This window comes from Microcaecilia unicolor, chromosome 10 (genome assembly GCF_901765095.1).
Source record: "Microcaecilia unicolor chromosome 10, aMicUni1.1, whole genome shotgun sequence".
In the NCBI taxonomy this organism is placed as follows: Eukaryota; Metazoa; Chordata; class Amphibia; order Gymnophiona; family Siphonopidae; genus Microcaecilia; species Microcaecilia unicolor.
Window position 1 is genome coordinate 159,655,182 of NC_044040.1, and position 18,950 is coordinate 159,674,131.

The following is an 18,950-nucleotide window of genomic DNA, read 5'->3' on the forward strand; positions in this document are numbered from 1 at the left end:
TCTAGCACTTATGCGCACATATGTTATGAAATACTAGCATTGACATGCCTAGCCGCCTACATTTATATGTGAGCATTTATACAAGTAAAAATCAAAAATCGTGGAAAACCTACACATCCAAATAACAAATAAAGTGACAAGAAAAATTGTTCTTCAAACAGGAAACACTTTTTTTCAGGAACTTTTTTATTAATTTAAAAAGGAGTAAAAAAAAACCCTCAGCAGTCAAAGGTAATTGCCATCAGCTGGGCATAACCAACTTGATTTTTCAAAAGCCAAGCCTCCCTCTGACTAGGACCAATCATCGGCTAAAAAAAACCTCCCAAACATTTTCAGTTCAATCTTGCTTATTTAATTCAATTTGATTTCTTCTGCTTGAACAGTTTCACCCTTTAAAGGCAATGAAAATATCTTATATAATATTGTAATTAAACATCGAGTTCAGTCACTGTTAACAAACGTTTCTTTAGCTTGCCAACTGCTGTCACACAGCATGTATAAGAGAAGCACTTAATTTATGCTTCCAATAGTCAAACCTCCCAGTGGGGACCTGTTTCACCCAGACAAGCTTTCTCAGGGGATACTGCTTTTTTTTGACATGCAACAAACAAGTCAGTCCTCTGACATGGTGACCGGCAAATTGCCATTCAGCTGGCATTAGTGCTCATGCCTAAAAATAGGTATGTGTCACATTTTCAAAGCTGGACATTGGGTTTGTGAGCCCTTGGCCTACTGCCGAGGAGCGGCTGTGGCAGGCAAAACCACCCCATGCTAGAGACAGGGCAGATCTCTGACAAACAGTTAGGCTTCGCCTGCACTTGGCCACTTTCCACCAAGAGTTGAGCTCAAGGCTTCAGGTGGCCGGCAGGACTTACTGGACAGGGCAGGACTGGCTAACAGCTAGGCAGCACAGGGACAGCAAGGCAGGGAAAGGATAGGCTAAAGGACAGGACTGAAAGCTACGAGCAGCCACTGAAACGGGGAACAAACACAGATAAACCCAGAACTAGGCAAAGACATATAAACAAGACTGGGAAACCAGCAATACAGTAAACAAGCAATACCCTAAACTAAACATAGACTAACTAGAACAGGCAAGACTGCAGGCAAGAACTAGAGCAAGGAAACAAACTCAGGCTGGAGTGCAAAAGCACCAACATACCAGTGCCTTAGACGCAATGCAAAGGCAAAGCAGCAAGGTTTCAGAATGGCTAATAAGCCCAGCAACACCTGGAGCTCAGCTGCAACCATCACCAGGAAACTACGGGTGCTGTGTAGGTTCAATCCAAGCAAGCAAGTCTGGCAGCCCAGAAGATCCGGACCGGACTAGCCTGAAATCTGGAACGGGTGACGGTCCACAGCAGCCACCGGTTCTGGCCACCAGAGGGCGAGGTGAGCACAGATGTAACAGTATGTAAATGCGGGACTCATGCTAGTATTCTATAATGGAAATTGCATACATAATTAGAATTTGCACTTAGGCACTGTAAATATGTTCCCAAACCTGTCTTGGGGGAACCCCAGCCAGTCACGTTTTCTGGATATCTACACTGAATATGGAAGAGAGAAAATTTGCATGCAGTGGAAGCACTACACGATAACCAATCTCATGAATATCCATTGCAGATATCCTTAAAACCAGACTGGCTGGGTTCCCCCAGGACAAGTTTGGGAGCCAGTGCCATATGCAGATAATTTTATGACAGCAAAAAGACTGTCCTAACTTAAACTGCAGAGTTGTTCCTATAGCAGTGGTAGGGCTTTCGCATGTGTGGCGCACACCAAATCGACACTACCACCTGGGTAGCGCACCAATTTGGCAGTAATATTGAAGTTGGTGCACGCTGTTTCCCACAGTAGAAAATATTTTTTCTATTTTCTACCGCAGGAGGTGTTCCCTGCAAGAATCAGCAGCATGGCCACATTGGCGCATTCTGCATGAGTACTGCACATGTATCACGTAAGCCCTTACTGCTAGGTCAGTTGGTGGTGGTAAGGGCTCAGGTAGTAAATAGCCGCACATTACCTTTAATTCTAGCACATGGCCGTTTACTGCCCCCATTGAAAAAAGCCTTCTTTTCCATCCGTGATAAAAAATGACCCAGCGCACTCCAAAAACACACACCCACTCTACCACAGGCCACATTTTACTGCAGCTTAGTAAAAAGACCCCATAGCTAACACTGTTCACTGTGGAAAACCATGCTGAGTGTATGTGGACAATTTAAACATCACAGTCTGCATTTAAAACAAACATTGACTTTTAAAAAATGCTGATCGTGGCATTTGAATATTGTTCCAACCCTTGTCGGGTTGATGTTATTTTACAGAGTGCACTAACAGAAAGCTACAAAAGATAAAGCTTAGTATGGTGGTTAAAGAGTGTGGCTGCATCCCTAGCCTGTTCCTGGCAAAGCACACTTTTTTATCTGCCATATTTAAGGATTCTTGTTCCAGCCCCTTCAGGTGCTCTTAAGCAAGTGATCATTTTCACAAAAAGGCCTAAGGGCTCTGTTTACAAAAGTATGTTAATTTGAGTCAAGTGCATAGTAAATTGAATGTATTGAGAATATCTGGGCTTGAAATACCTAATGTATGTTAATATGCATTAATGTATATTAACCAGCTAATGCACATTAATCAATGAAACCTTAACTGTTGATGCCTGGGACTAGTGTTGTCTCAGATCATGATCTGAAGTGATGAATGTATTACTTCTGCAGATCATTAGAAGTGAGAATATTCTTATAGTTTTGTGGTCATTGGATTGGAGTAGAAAGAACTACTGCCTCCCATATACATAATTAGAAGGTAAATACATTTGCAACTTTAGGGGCATATCAATATGGTCTACTGTTAAGACATGTTATTTTTACCATTAACTTGTGCTATTTTAGCATAGGTCCCATCTTATTCATTGAAACCTAGTTACTAATAACCGAGTTAACAGTAGAATAACCCATCTTTATTGGTTGCCCATGTCGATAATTTGCACCCTGAGCAACCACTTTAAAGAGATGATCATAGCTTGCATTTGTTGTGTGAATATGTGCCTTGGGGACATTCAGACAACTGTGCAGAACTGCATAATAAACAGAGATAAAATGAATTGACCAGATGGTGATTTGATAATGTTGCTTCTTATTATGGTAGGTAAAAATACTAATATAAGAAATTCTAAACTGTGTCAAACTCAAATTCTGTGTGGCCCAACATCCTGTTTTCTCAACAGTGGTAAGCAGCAGGTTCTTCAATGAAGTTTATAAGGAGCAGGGAAGTTGGAGTGATGCCCATTCTAGCAATTGTGCATTAGAAATTAAGTATGCCAAGGATATACCTGTTATATCAATGATACCTAATAAATATATCTTCTATACATTTTCTAAACCCTTTGTGAACTTTTTGTGTTATCTTCTTTCCAAAATATCTTGTGGAAGTGATTCCATATGTCAACTATGCACTGTGTAGAGTTGGGTTTCTCTAATCTGTCCCAAGGATCCCACAGCTAATCAAGTTTTCTGGATATTCACTCAAAATTGCCCTTTTCAGGGGCAGTTACATTCTTGTGGAATCAGATCAACCAATACTTATGCTATGAGATGTTGTATTCCCAGCAAGAACAGGGGTGCCAAAATTATGAGACCTTTTACTGAAGGGTGTTAAGCCCTAACGATAATTTGTATTTTCCATGCAACTAGGTGTAAGTTAATGAAATTTTTAAAGTATCTTTTAGAAAGGGACAGGCCATGAGTGAGGAATGAGCATGTCTGTGTTAACCAGCTAGCGTTCCGATGGGCGCGGGCTAACTGGTTAACACAGAGTTAACGTGGGAGCACTTAGTGCCTCCTAAATAGGAAGTGGAAAATGCTCCTGCATTGATTATTTTTCAGTTCCCCTGTGCTAATGGTAAAATTATCTTGGGACCTGAAAAAATAAGCTGTATTTTATACAGCATTAAAAATGTGCTTAGCCCAAGGGGACAGTCCTTCATTAGAATGAGCTAAGCCCATTTCTAACGAATGTTAGGAAAAGAGCCCCTTCAATTGCAAAATGTAGAAAGAAATTGGAAGTACTTTTAGAGGAAGGTAAATAGAGGAACTTTATATAGCAGCGCAACACAATCCCTCTATTTTATGGAGCATCACACTTCTGGACCCCATGGAGAAAATGGAAGGCTGGCACAGTGACAACTGATAGTGGTTGTTACTGTAGCAGAGTAGTGGGTACACTGAATTTTGTGCTCTAGAACTGTCTATTTAGATTTTATGGCAGGAGCTATGGAAGAAAATGCAAGAGATACTGGATGTCGAGCTTTTCTTGTCTCTAGGAAATGGAAAGGCTCACCCTTAAAGGGGAGCCGATTACAACCGGGCTGAAGGCTCAGGAAGAATCTGGGGTGGGGGGGGGGAGAGGGAGGGAGGAGTGGGAGTGGATAGGAAGGATAGGAGATTGAAGGGTGATGGGTAAAGGGGCGGGTAAGGAGGCGGGGTGAAGAAGGGCTGTGAAGGGAAACACAGCGCCATTTGGATTTCAGCAAGCAGAGGGAGCAGTATAAATGTTATGCCTGCATGCGGGCAGGATTACAGAACAAGATGGACACGGCTAGTCTCCTGGCTTGGACGGCCAGGGGGCCAATAGCTTTGGTTAAAGTGGTAAATGCATCCTTGTACGGGATGCATTTGATTGGACAGCGTGCTATAGCAGACAGCACTGAGGAGGAACAGGGTGCTTGGACGGCACAGCCTGTAGTAATATAAGCAAGAAGGGCTGTGTACTCGGAGGGAGATGTTTATCAATGATGTTACCAATGATTGTTTATGTGAAGGTTTACGGTAAATAAATTTTTGCGGACCTGGCTGCGGCCTAAATAAATCCACATTCGTTAAAGAAATTGGCTTCTGGTGTGGTGTTTGGATAGAAGGGGGTGACTGAGTGAATGCCGAATGCCCATGTTGTTATAGTTCTTCACTCATCGTATCCACAGTTATCCTTGTCTAGCTTCTAGACATTCTTGTTTCACTTTCCATGCAAAGGATACTAGTACATTTGAAAAGTGAAGTGGAGCTTAATTGTGTTTTTTGGTGGCCTACAGTAAGTTTAAGTTACAAATATAAACAGAAGGCTGCAGAAAAGAAAGGTACAATAGTGGTGGTATAGCTCAAATTTGGAAGCCAGTTCAAAACTTCCTAAGTTCTGTTCTATTTCTGAAATTCACATTTTGTGTTATTTCTGGAAATATAGGTCTTTCTCAGATAGCTTATTTTTCAGACATCGAAGTCATAGGAAAAGAAGTTGAATAATAGCTTTTGTCAAGCCTATCTTTTATCTGTTGACTATTTTGCTTATGAAAAACAGAATCTTCAATATTAAGAGGTCCTTTTACTAAGGTGTGCTAACACATTTAACATATGCTAAATGACATAGGAATATAATGGGCATCTTATCATTTAGTGCACCTTAGTAAAAGGACTGCCTAGACCCCCAAAATCCCCTTTAAACTGAAGCATTATTATTTGTCAGATTCGAGTTCTCTGTTTCAGTTTTCAAGCTGAGCTTTATTCAAAGTATATCTTTCACAGGCATAAGAATGTGTCCTTGCTTACACCTGCAGGAAATAAAAATAATAAAAAAAAGAAATCAGCTAATTTCTATGTTTAAGACTCATGTAGATTTCCCCTGCCCCCCCCCCCCCCCCCATCACCCCAAACTTCCACATTGCCAAAACCTTTCTGAAATCCCAGTACCACTTTAGAAGACCAGTGTGGTTAGTCGAGAGTGGGATGAAAACTAAATTTCAGTTGTGCTCCAGAGGCCTTTTGGATTGCTCATCTTTAGTTTGAGTGACATGTGCCTCAAGGGAATAGGTTTGGCTCCACTTCAGAAGGAAGGAAGTTTATACTGTCTCATCATTTAAAACAAACAAACAAAAAAAGCTTGATAGACCTGCTTTGTTTAGAACGGGTGTATGGTCATTTGTAACAAGTTGAATATACCAGATTTGAATCCTTAGAAAGCCCTCATTTTGAAGAAAATGTGGTGATTAAGAGGTGAGGCATTGTAGTTCCTTCTGGGCAGTTGAGGTTCATTCTGTAATCAACATTTTTGTTGGTCCGGTGATGCGATTGTTCAGGGTCTATATAAGCAAAAATGTAGCACAGTGTATTGAGTTTTGCTTTCCAGTTATTAAATCATGTGCTAATGTTGCCATTAGCCCACGCAAAAAAAAAAAAAAACAGCACCACGGGCCTTTAAAAATGGAACACAGTTCTTTAATGAATGAGCCTTGACAAAAAGACCCGACACGGGCCGTGTTTCGGTGACTAGCACCTGCGTCAGGGGTCACAGTGATGACGTGGAAAACTTGGGGAATAACTCGAATATATTCCTCTACAATATATTATTCCTTACCCCACGTCTCATGTAGTAAAAGCTACAAAGCACCAAGGCACTTTCACTTTCTGTATGGATACAGAAAGTGAAAGTGCCTTGGTGCTTTGTAGCTTTTACTACATGAGACGTGGGGTAAGGAATAATATATTGTAGAGGAATATATTCGAGTTATTCCCCAAGTTTTCCACGTCATCACTGTGACCCCTGACGCAGGTGCTAGTCACCGAAACACGGCCCGTGTCGGGTCTTTTTGTCAAGGCTCATTCATTAAAGAACTGTGTTCCATTTTTAAAGGCCCGTGGTGCTGTTTTTTTTTTTTTTGTTGTTTGGACTTTAGTTTGTACTTCGTTCCCTCTCTTTTGTTATATCCAAGCCATTAGCCCACGGCCATTTTTAAAAATTACTGTGGAAGCACTTACCACCACCTATTTTGTAGGCTGAAAGGGCTCCCGTGGTATCTGTACGCCAACCAGTTATCGTGTGGTAATGTATATGCGCTAACTGGTTAGTGCAGGAACACCCACTCTCCACCCCTGACACGCCCCTCAAAAAATACAAAAACATAAATAGCACATGGTTTTTGCCATGTGTGCACGTTAACACAGAATGCATTAGCGCATCCGTTAGGCCATTTATGCTTTATTAAGCATGCATTAGCACCTAATGCAGCTTAGTTAAAGGGCCCCATCATATATTGGGATCCTTTCACCCAGCTGTGGTAAAAAGGGTCCTGTGGTAGCAGTAGCAGCCTTTGTTGCAGCGTGCCAAGACCCTTTTTACCACAGTGGGTAAAAAAGGTTGAAAATCGACATGGCCATGCGGTAAAATTGCATTTACTGTGTGGCCATGCGAGGGAGGGGGAGCCCTTACCGCCACCCCTTGAGGTGGCAGTAAGGGCTCCTGTGGTAACCGGGCAGCATGTGGTGCTGCCCGTTTACTGTTGAGTTAGTACCACGCTATTATTTACAAAAATATTATCAAGCGTGCCAGAAATGATGCATGTTTGAGGCAGGAGTACTGCTGGTAGCCACATTGGGTCAGCGGTAGTTCCGGGTTGCCGCACGACGACCCTTTTCTAAAAGGGCCTGATTGTGTTCAAAAAGTTGATGAGATAAATAAGCTTTTGAAGGTTGACAGAATCTCATATAATTAGATTGAGTTCCCAGTGACAGCAGTAAGAGCACCTTTTATTAAGCCACGATAGCGGTTCTTGCATTGCAATACCGCACCAGGAGCCACTAGTACGGCTTGATAAGAGGTCCTAAACTATTCCAAATCTTAATGGCTTGATAAGAAAATGATGACAGAAATACCCATTTATGTTTGACTCCTCTTACATCAGGAAAATGAAGAATAAATTGATCAATTAAACACAAATTACTTATAGATACAAATTCCTTACTTGTGAAAAACAGGACAGTATCCTGGAGGAGTGGCTTATGGCTATCGGGCTTTGATCCTAGTGACCTGGGTTTAAGTCCCACTGCAACTCGTTGTGACCTTGAGCTAGTCATTTAACCCTACATTTCCCCAGGTATATTTAAAAAAAAACATCAACTTTAGTTTGTGAGCCCTCTAAAGAAAGTACTTGCATATAATGTGTACAGCACTGCATATGTTTAGTAGTGCTAAAGAAATTATTAGTAGTAGTATCCAAGGACCCTTTGGAATGTAAATCAATTTGTTTTAATTCTTCAGTATGCCCCAAAATATCAGTGAATAATACCACTTGCTTTCATCATTTCATCTAAATTTTAAAATGTAACTAAATTCTGAACACTCTGGATTAGGATCATCCTTTTTATATGATTGACAGACAAGCAAGAATGAGATCATCGCAGTAGACTTTTCCAGCAAGTAGAGAGCCAGTGTTAGCCAAAGGTCAGCCAGATACATGGAATATTCTGCTCCTAATCAGCCCCTTTGTGACTGACTTCAAAATGCCCGTGCCATCCTTTGCAAATGACATTGCTCTCAGCTTATTTGAAGTTATGCTTTCTTTACTCTCTAAATATTCTCCTAAATCTCTTTTTAGGGCAGTGGTGCACATCCAGGTCAATGATGTGAATGAGTTTGCACCTGCGTTCAAGGAACCTGCATACAAGGCCACAGTGACGGAGGGAAAAATCTATGACAGCATACTGCAGGTAGAAGCTATAGATGAAGACTGCTCTCCCCAATACAGCCAGATCTGTAACTATGAAATTGTCACAACCGATGTTCCTTTTGCCATTGATAGAAATGGTGAGTACTTGTAAATTATGACTGGGGGGGGGGGGGGAATAGTTAAAGACTTCAGAGCCCTGTTTACTAAGCAGCGTTATAGGTGCGTTAACCATGTACGTGCCTACAATATTCCTATAGGCGCCTACATGATTAGTGCGCATGCTAAGTGAAGGTGCGCTAAAAACACTAACATACCTTAGTAAACAGGACCCCCGGTGAACCGTGGAAACTGTAACATGTTGAAATATACAAGCTCTAGAGCTGAACACATGCAGAGCCTGTTATGTAATATTTTCTTCCAAGTCTTGCCTAAGTGTACTTTCCTTTTTTAAGGTCTTTCTTAAGTGGGTGGCACGGTATATATTTTATTTTATTTTATTTTATTTCATGTTATTTATTTTACTTTAGCTGTCAGTTTATATTTGATTACTAACATTGCAAGGACAAACTTTTCATTTACCACACTAGGAAAAGAAAATTCTATTCTTTGAGTGACAAGCACCAGAGAGAATTTCAGGTTGGCCAACATAGATGTATATTATCCACAGTACTGAGATGGGTGTATGATGATTTCACTCAGTCATTTTCACTTTCATACCATGGTGTTCTTTTAACTTGCAGCAGTGAAGTGTTAATAGTTTTTTTTCCTGAAATAAAGTAAGTGATGATAAGTTGGCTATACCAGACACTTTTTTTTATCACAACATCAGCATTTACAGGAATGCTGAAATAGAAACCAAAGAGAACATAGTAATTACACTTTATACATGTATAATTGCATTTGCATTTGAAGGTAATTTTCAAAGACATTTCTGTAAGTCAAAGCAGTGCTTAAAAACATAAGGAAAGCTATACTGAATCAAAACAAGTTCTAAGCTCACCATCCTGTATCCAGCAGTGACCCGACCATGTCACAAGTAATGGTCAGATCTCAAAAGGCAGATTAGATTTCTGTAGCTCATTTCAAGGTATATGTGATGGTTTTTTCAAGTGTTCCTGGTTTGTAACTTTTATGGACTTTTTCTCCAGGAATTTGTCCAAACTGCAATACAATTACCCCTGAATTCTATAAACTTGTCTGCTCAGATTTCTGGCTATTGTTCAAATGTGCACACACAAGTTATAGAATGAGGTCAGATGTGCATGTAAATTCAACAATTGGTGTTTACAGACAATTATTGGCCTTAAATGGCACTAATTGGAACCCATTAGCAGTTATGAGTGTAACTACCATTAGCCACTATTCTATAAATTGTGTGCCAAAATTCCAGAGCACGCAACTTCAAGTGGGTGTGGACTTGGGAGGGGCATGGACAAGATGGGGACATGTCAGGCAGTTATGCATGCAGGTTATTGAATACTATCATTGTACACACCATACATATTCCGTACCTTAGTACAAGCAATGGTAATAAGTCATCTGGACTACTGCAACGCACTGTACGCTGGCTGCAAAAAACTCCAAACAGCTCAGAATACTGCCGCCAGACTCATATTTGGAAAAAACAAATACGAAAATGCAAAACCCTTAAGAGAGAAACTTCACTGGCTCCCACGTAAGGAATGCATTGCGTTGAAAATCTGTACGATTGTACACAAAATCATCCATGCAGACGCCCCAATCTACATGCAAAACCTTGTGGACCTCCCTCCCAGTAACGCCATAAGATCATCCCACAAATTTCTCAACCTGCACTTCCCCAGCTGTAAAGGACTAAAATACAAGCTGTTACACGCCATCACCTTCTCTTACATGAGCACCCAGCTGTGGAATGCACTGCCTACAGCCCTTAAAGCTATTGATGAGATAACTAACTTCCGCAAATCTTTGAAGACACATCTCTTCAACAAGGCATATTAAAAGAACCCATACCCTGTACAACATTACCACACCAATATTTCCAATTATTAAAGTCCACCTTCCACACTATCCTGTCTAACACCTTCGCTCTTTTATTTTTATTTTTTGTTACATTTGTACCCCGCGCTTTCCCACTCATGGCAGGCTCAATGTGGCTTACATGGGGCAATGGAGGGTTAAGTGACTTGCCCAGAGTCACAAGGAGCTGCCTGTGCCTGAAGTGGGAATTGAACTCAGTTCCTCGGGACCAAAGTCCACCACCCTAACCACTAGGCCACTCCTCCACTATCTTCCCTTACTTAATCTCTATACAATACTAAGTGTATCTGATATCATGTAATGACTATGCCATAACAAACTATGTAAGCCACATTGAGCCTGCAAATTGGTGGGAAAATGTGGGATACAAATGCAATAAAATAAATAAATTAAAATAAATACTGCCTTCAGTTTAAGTATTTCCATACTGGGACAGACCGACTGTCCATCAAGCCCAGCATCCTGTTTCCAACAGTGGCCAATCCAGGTCATGAGTACTTGGTAAGATCCCAAAACAGTACACTTCATTTTATGCTGCTTATCCTAGAAATAAGCAGTGGATTTTCCCCAAGTCATTTTATAATGGCTTACGGATTTTTCTTTTTAAACCCCACTAAGCTAACTGCTTTTACTGTATTCTCTAGCAACGAATTCCAGAGTTTAATTACACATTGAGTTGAAGAAATATTTTCTCTGATTCATATTAAATTTACTACTTTGTAGCTTCATCGCATGCCCCTAGTCCTAGTATTTTTAGAAAGAGTAAACAAACGATTCACATCCATTCCACTCCACTCATTATTTTATAGACCTCTATCATATCTCCCCTTAGCTGTCTTTTTTTCTAAGCTGAAGAACCCTTGCCACTTTAGCCTTTCCCCATAGGGAAATCGTCCCATCCCCTTTATCATTTTCATCGCCCTTCTCTGTACCTTTCCTAATTCCACTATATCTTTTTTGAGATGCGGTGACCAGAACTGCACACAATATTGGAGGTGTGGTCACATCATGGAGTGATACAAAGGCATTATAATGTCCTCATTTTTGTTTTATATTTCTTTCTTAATAATACCTAGCATTCTATTTGCTTTCTTATCCACCTCCGCACACTGATCAGTGGGTTTCAACGTGTCATCAACGATGACATCTAGATCCCTTTCCTGGTTGGTGACAATTAATATGAAACCTTGCACTACATGGCTATAGTTCGGTTTCCTCTTTCCCACATGCGTCACTTTGCACTTGCTCACATTAAACATCTTTTCCACAAGTCTTTTGCGATTTATCAACTTTGAATAACCTCATTAGTTTCTGCTATCTCTAGATCATTTATAAATATGTTAAAAAGCAATGATCTCAGCACAAACCCCTGAGGAACCCCACTATGTACCCTTTTCCATTGAAAATAATGACCATTTTACCTACTTTTAACCAGTTTTTAATCCACACTAGTATACTACCTTATATTCCACAACTCTTTGTCAAATGCCTTCTGAAAATCTAGATACACAATATCGACTGGCTCACCTTTATCCACATGCTTGTTCACCCCTTCAAAGAAATGTAATAGATTGGTGATGCACGATTTCCTTTCACTATAAATCCATGTTGGCTTTGTCTCATTAATCCATGCTTTTGAATATGCTCTGTAATTTTGTTCTTTATAATAGTCTCTACCATTTTGCCCGGCACCGAATTCAGACTCACTGATCTATAATTTCCCGGATCACCTCTGGAACCTTTTTTAAAAAAATCGGTGTTACATTGGCCACCCTCCAATCTAACGGTACCATGCTTGATTTTAAAGATAAATTACATAATATTAACAATAGCTCTGCAAGTTAATTTTTCAATTCTATCAGTACTCTGGGACGCATACCATTTGGTTCAGGTGATTTGCTACTGTTCAATTTCTCTAATTGCGCCATTACATCTTCCAGGTTTATAGAGATTTCTTTCAGTTTCTCTGACTCGTCAGCTTTGAATATCTTTTCTGGCACCGGTATCTTTCCCAAATCTTCCTCGGTGAAGACCGAAGCAAAGAATTTGTTTAATCTTTCCACTATGGCTTTGTCTTCCCTGATTGCCCCTTTTACCCCTCAGTCACCTAGTGGTCCAACTGATTCTGTTGCGGCTTCTTGCTTTTAATATACCTAAAAAAAAATGTTACTATGTGTTTTTGCCTCCAACGCAATCTTTTTTTCAATCTTTTTTTCAAAGTCCACTTTGCCTTCCATATCAGCGCTTTGCATTTGACTTGCCATTCCTTATGCTGTTTCTTATTATTTTCAGTTGGATCCTTCTAACATTTTCTGAAGGATTTTCTTTTAGCTCTAATAGTTTCCTTCACCTCACGTTTTAATCATTCTGGCTGTCATTTGGACTTCCTTCCTCCTTTTTTAATACGCAGTATATATTTGGCCTGGACTTCCAGGATGGTATTTTTGAACAGCATGCACGCCTGATGTAAATGTTTGACCTTTGCAGCTGCTTTTTTTTCACTGTTCTTCTCATTTTATCATAGTCTCCTTTTTGAAAGTTAAATGCTAACGAATTGGATTTCCTGTGTGTATTTACTCAAAAGCCGATATCAAATCTGATCATATTATGATCACTGCTATCAAGTGGGCCCATCACCATTACCTCCTGCACCAGATCATGCGCTCCACTATGGACTAGGTCTAGAATTTTTCCTCCTCTTGTTGGCTCCTGTACCAGCTGCTCTATAAAGCAGTCCTTGATTTTGTCAAGGAATTTTACCCATCTAGCCCTGACGTTATATTTACCCAGTCAATATTGGGGTAATTGAAATCACCCATTATTATTGTGTTGTCCAGTTTGTTTGTTAGCCTTCATAATTTCCGATAACATTTCTACATCCGTCTGTTCATCCTGGCCAGGTGGATGGTAGTACACTCCTATCACTATCCACTTCTCCTTTACACATGTAATTTCAATCCATAGGGATTCCAAGATGTATTTTGATTCCTGCAGAATTTTCAATCTATTTGATTCAAGGCCCTCCTTAACATACAATACTACCCCTCCAACAATTTGAACCACCCTATCGTCCTCACAATATAATTTGCACCCTGGTAAGACAGTATCCCACTGGTTAGCCTCCTTCCACCAGGTCTCAGAGATGCCTATTATATCTATTTTTTCATTTAGTGCAATATATTCTAACTCTCCCATCTTATTTCTTCTGGTATTCGCATAGAGACATTTCAAACAGTTTGATGCTCCTATTTACATCTTGCTCAGCAGTTGACAGTGTTAATTTGCAATCTTTTGTCTGCTTTTTAAAGACACCTGGTCTACTATGGTCTCTATTGCAACCTTGTTATCAGGATACCCTGTCTTCCCTGGATGATATTTTTGAAAGATACCTTGTACCAAACCATGCGCTTTTGAACAACTGTCGGCCTTCCCCTAGGTTCTAGTTTAAAAGCTGCTCTATCTCCTTTTTAAATGGTTTGAGCATTTACACGAGTCATTGAGCTGATGCAAGTGCTTATACCTAAAGTTAGTCATGTTTAAATTCAGGCTTACATTAGTATTCTATAAGAGCAGTAGCTTGCACAACTGCTGTTATAGAATTAATGCTTAGGAGGATTCTACATATGGCACCTAAAAAAGCGGCGTGAAAATTAATGCCGACTAACCGTATTCTATAAAAGGTGCCTGGATTTAGGTGTGGTATATAGAATATGCTTAGTTGATATCTAAGCACCTAAAACTATGTGCTTCCATTTACACCAGTGAAAATGTGGTGTAAATCCTGGCGTGTAGATTTACACGCACTGGGCCATATTCTATAGCTACGTGCATAAATTTCACAAAACGCCCATGTCCTCTCCCTTAACCACACCCATTTTACCTGTGCACATTAGAAATTAGATGCACTGCTTTACAGAATATGCTTAGCAACTTGTACTAATTAGTGCTCATTATTGCTTGTTGCTGTTAACGCTGATTAGCTTATTAAGTCAATTGAGGGCCCTTTAAGGCATTGGAAAAAGTGGCCTGCGGCAGTGTGAGCACACCTTTTGGGTGTGCACTGGGCCTTTTTTTTTTTTTTTTTACTGGATCCTCAAAAATGGGCCTTTTTTTAGGGACCAGAAAATGGACTTGTGGTAAAATGAAAACCAGCTCATGTCCATTTTCGGCCTGAGACCTTACCGCCACCCATTAACTTAGCAGTAAGGTCTCACGTGCAACCCGGGCAGTAAGCATGCAGCACACGCCCACTGCAATTTACCGCCGGGTAAGTGCCCCGTGGTTGAAAATAGAAAATATTTTCTACTTTGTGTTTTCGGCATGCGCCAAATTTGGAATTACCGCCCAGGGCACGTGGTAGCCAGGTGGTAATGCCGATTTGACATGCACTGGATGCACATAGACGCTTGCACATCTTTGTAAAAGGGCCCCTAAGTTACATGAGCTATTATACAATCTGCTTAGATTTCGGCACAGAACTCTAGGCACGTTATATAGAATCCGAGGGTAAGCACATATCATCCTACTTCCTAAATTCCAGCAACATTTCTTCTGTATTAAGGAAACTACTGAGGACATGCAGAAACAGTTAATGCAAGGGTTTTGCAATTTTTTGTATGTTAATTTTGGCAATTTAGACACAATAGTAAATAGGGACACTTTTTTATTCATGGAAATGACCTTGAAAACTATTGAATACGTGGTGCTGTATAGCCTATGACATCTTTAATTATAGTCCAGTTAGGTTACGCTTACTCCACCCCATATGGCTGTCATCCCACTGATTAATTTATTATTAATGTAGAAATTGCACATTTTAAATTTTTCATTTGCATACACTATTAGGGGACTATTAGTGAAGCATTTTGAAAGTTTGATAGATGTGTATCCACTATAGTGGGTGCAAATCTGTGCTGCCCCTGTACCACATTTCAGAGTAAGAAGCAGTGCAAGCCTTCTGTGCCAATCTCAGGTTTCTCAAAACAAAAGCCACTGTGGATGACACACCTAAATTGAAAAACTGTCATGAAGTCACCTGCTGGTACTAATGTGAAGTGACGCAAACTGACGTGATCAGAAGTTATGGATCCCTATGGGAAAATGAAGCTTTGGCTGACATGCTATCCACAGGGATTTCTGTCTTGGTTTTAGTTTACTGTTCTTTAGCAGAAAGTGACAGATACGATAAAGAAATGTGCAGAAACAAAGCTGTTCTGGAAAAAAAAATAGCCAACTAAAGTAATGAGGCAACACTGGCTCTTGGGGGCAAAAAAGGTTTTACTGAGACCACTTGACATGTGATACACTATCAGGCTTATTTTTGAAAGAGAAGGGCGCCCATCTTACATAGTAACATAACATAGTAGATGACAGCAGAAAAAGACCTGCATGGTCCATCCAGTCTGCCCAACAAGATAAACTCACATGTGCCACTTTTTGTGTATACCTTACCTTGATTTGTCTGCCCAGCACTATCCCCGCCCCCCAACCACCTGCCCCGCCTCCCACCACCGGTTCTGGCACAGACCGTATAAGTCTGCCCAGCACTATCCCACCTCCCAACCACCAGCCCTGCCTCCCACCACTGGCTAAGCTTCTGGGGATTCCTTCCTTCTGACACAAATTGGGAGATGGGCGTCCTTCTCTCAGGGTCACCCAAATCAGCATAATCGAAAGCCGATTTTGGACGCCCTCAACTGTTTTCCGTCGCGGGGATGACCAAAGTTCACGGGGGCATATCGGCAGCGTAGCGAAGGCTGGACTGGGACATGCTTAAGAGATGGGCGTCCTCGGCTGATAATGGAAAAAAGAAGGGCGTCCCTGACGAGCACTTGGCCGACTTTACTTGTTCCATTTTTTCTTGCGACCAAGCCTCAAAAAGGTGCCCAAACTGACCAGATGACCACCGGAAGGAATCGAGGATGACCTCCTCTTACTCCCCCAGTGGTCACCAACCCCCTCCCCACCCTAAAAAAAAAACTTCTTAAATATTTTTCCCAGCCTCTATGCCAGCCTCAAATGTCATACCCAGCTCCATGACAGCAGTATGCAGGTCCCTGGAGCAGTTTTAGTGGGTGCAGTGCACTTCAGGCAGGCGGATCCAGGCCCATTCCCCCCTACCTTGTGGTGGTAAATGTGAGCCCTTCAGAACCCACTTCAAACCCACTGTACCCACATGTAGGTGTCCCCTTCACCCGTAAGGGCTATGGTAGTGGTGTACAGTTGTGGGTAGTGGGTTTTTGGGGGGGTTGGGGGGCTCAGCGCACAAGGTAAGGTAGTTATGCACTTGGGAACAATTTCTGAAGTCCACTGCAGTGCCCCCTAGGGTGCCTGGTTGGTGTCCTGGCATGTCAGGGGGACCAGTGCACTACGAATGCTGACTCCTTGCATGACCAAATGGCTTGGATTTGGTTATTTCTGACACGGGCGTCCTCGGTTTCCATTATCGCCGAAAACCGAGGACGACCATCTCTAAGGACGACCATCTCTAAGGTCAACCTAAATGTTTAGATTTTGGCATCCCCGACCGTATTATCGAAACGAAAGATGGACGCCCTTCTTGTTTCGATAATACGGGTTTCCCTGCCCCTTCATGGAGCTGTCCTGCGAGGACGGACCCAGGAAAACTTGGACGCCCCGTTTGATTATGCCCCTCCACATATCTCATTCAAAAAAAGTATGAAAAGCTAGAAATGAATGTGTACAACAAAATGTTCCTTAGTCATTAACATTCAGAATTAGTTTTCAAAGAGGTGAAATATAAATAAATTCTGCAAAATTTCTGAAGTGTGTCTGTGGCCTAATATCTGCAGACGTAAGTAAGGGGCGGGATTGTTTCAGGGCTGCTGAAAGACACAGCCAGACCCGGTGCAGAACCAGACTACTATGCACCCCCCTCCCCCCCCCCCACATTTCCACTCCTTCCCGCCCCTTATTTTTCAGTTTCTGCCTCCAAGGGGGGACCCATAGTCTGTCTTTCCTGCTCCTGTCCGTGCCGGGAGTTGGGATCCAGATGATTGCATTAACACGATCATCCAGGTCATGGGCGGCACGCAGGAGCAGGCGAGAGGACAGACCCGGCAGCAGGCAGGAAGATGCTTGCCAGTGCTGGGACCGGGCCCCCCCCCCCTTGGAGGCTGAGCCCGGGGTATTCTGCCACCCCTGCAACCCCCGGCCCTCTCGATAGCCCTGGATTGTTCTGGATTGTTTCTCCTCCTGCTAGAAAAAAAAATGTATTTAGGCCAGTTCATCAGCAGTAGGTGAAGAGGGATTGGGGGGGGGGGTATATTGCTTGGACCCCTAGAAATTTCTATCTGTGCCTACATCCTGAATTTTGTAAAATGGAGGCCAAATTGAATTAGACTCTTCCACTTAGGCTTGTTTACTTTTAAGTATAGTAGGAGCACATCGTTTACTTTATAAATTTTATTACTTTGTTAGAAAAGGACCTCCAATGTGTGCTTGCCAACTTTTTAATTTTACTGCTACTGATGCCTCTGGAAGAAGGAGATACAAATGTGATATAAAAAAACTCCTAAACCCACCCAAAAATACCAGTTATTAGAAGTAAAACAATATTATGTTGAAAATAATGGTTGTAACAATAGCAATATGTCTGCTGTCCATGGTTTCATGAGCTCATCTAAAATAAAGCTACCATATACGGGTCAGTATTCAGAAGAACTTATCTGAAGAGCAGCATCGGCTGTCTGGATAAATGCTTCTGGCTGGGGTTATCCAGCAATTTTCAGGGGCACTATCCAGATAGTAATTTTAAAATGAAATAAAATAATCTCTACTTATCACAGATTAATATAGTCACTTGTGTATTAACACTAAGAATTCAGCACAAGATAAAGAATTTCAGCCCATTAACCATGTGGAGGAAAAAGCCTCAGAAGTTTGAATGCCACTCAGTTCTTCCTTATATTCCATTACCAGCTTAAAAAAAGCTCCACAACAGGTCAGTTTTCATGTAAACTTTTACAAATCAGTTCATAATGTGCACAAAACAACAAAATGAGTGCTTATACAAAATTGTATAGTGCTTTGGAACTCTGTAGTTAAAATCGTTCGTAGTGCCTGAAGGTTGGACGGTGGCCAATGTACGTCGATTTTTTAAAAGGATTCCAGGAGTGATCCAGGAAATTACAGTTAGGTAATGGCGGTATAACAAACCTAAATGAACTACAACTATAAACTACAGACCACTAAGCCTGACTTCAGTGCTGGGCAAAATAGTGGAAACTATTATAAAGAATAAAATTATGGAACACATAGATAAACATGGTTTACTGGGAGACAGTCAGCATGGGTTCAGCCAAGGGAAGTCTTGCCTCACCAATTTGCTTCTTTTCTTTGAAAGCATGAATAAACTTGTGGATAAAGGTAAGCCGATTGATGTAGTATATCTAGATTTTCAGAAATCTTTTAA

General features: G+C 41.2%; 1 protein-coding gene across 1 annotated transcript in view; it reads left to right on the forward strand.

Moving 5' to 3' along the window:
- Positions 1 to 18,950, forward strand: part of CLSTN2 (calsyntenin 2) — a 1,123,462-nt gene that overhangs the window by 687,616 nt on the left and 416,896 nt on the right. Inside the window, exon 5 of the mRNA XM_030216144.1 lies at positions 8,426 to 8,634. Coding sequence (XP_030072004.1) covers positions 8,426 to 8,634 — 209 coding nt within the window. The remainder of the gene's footprint in view (positions 1 to 8,425; positions 8,635 to 18,950) is intronic.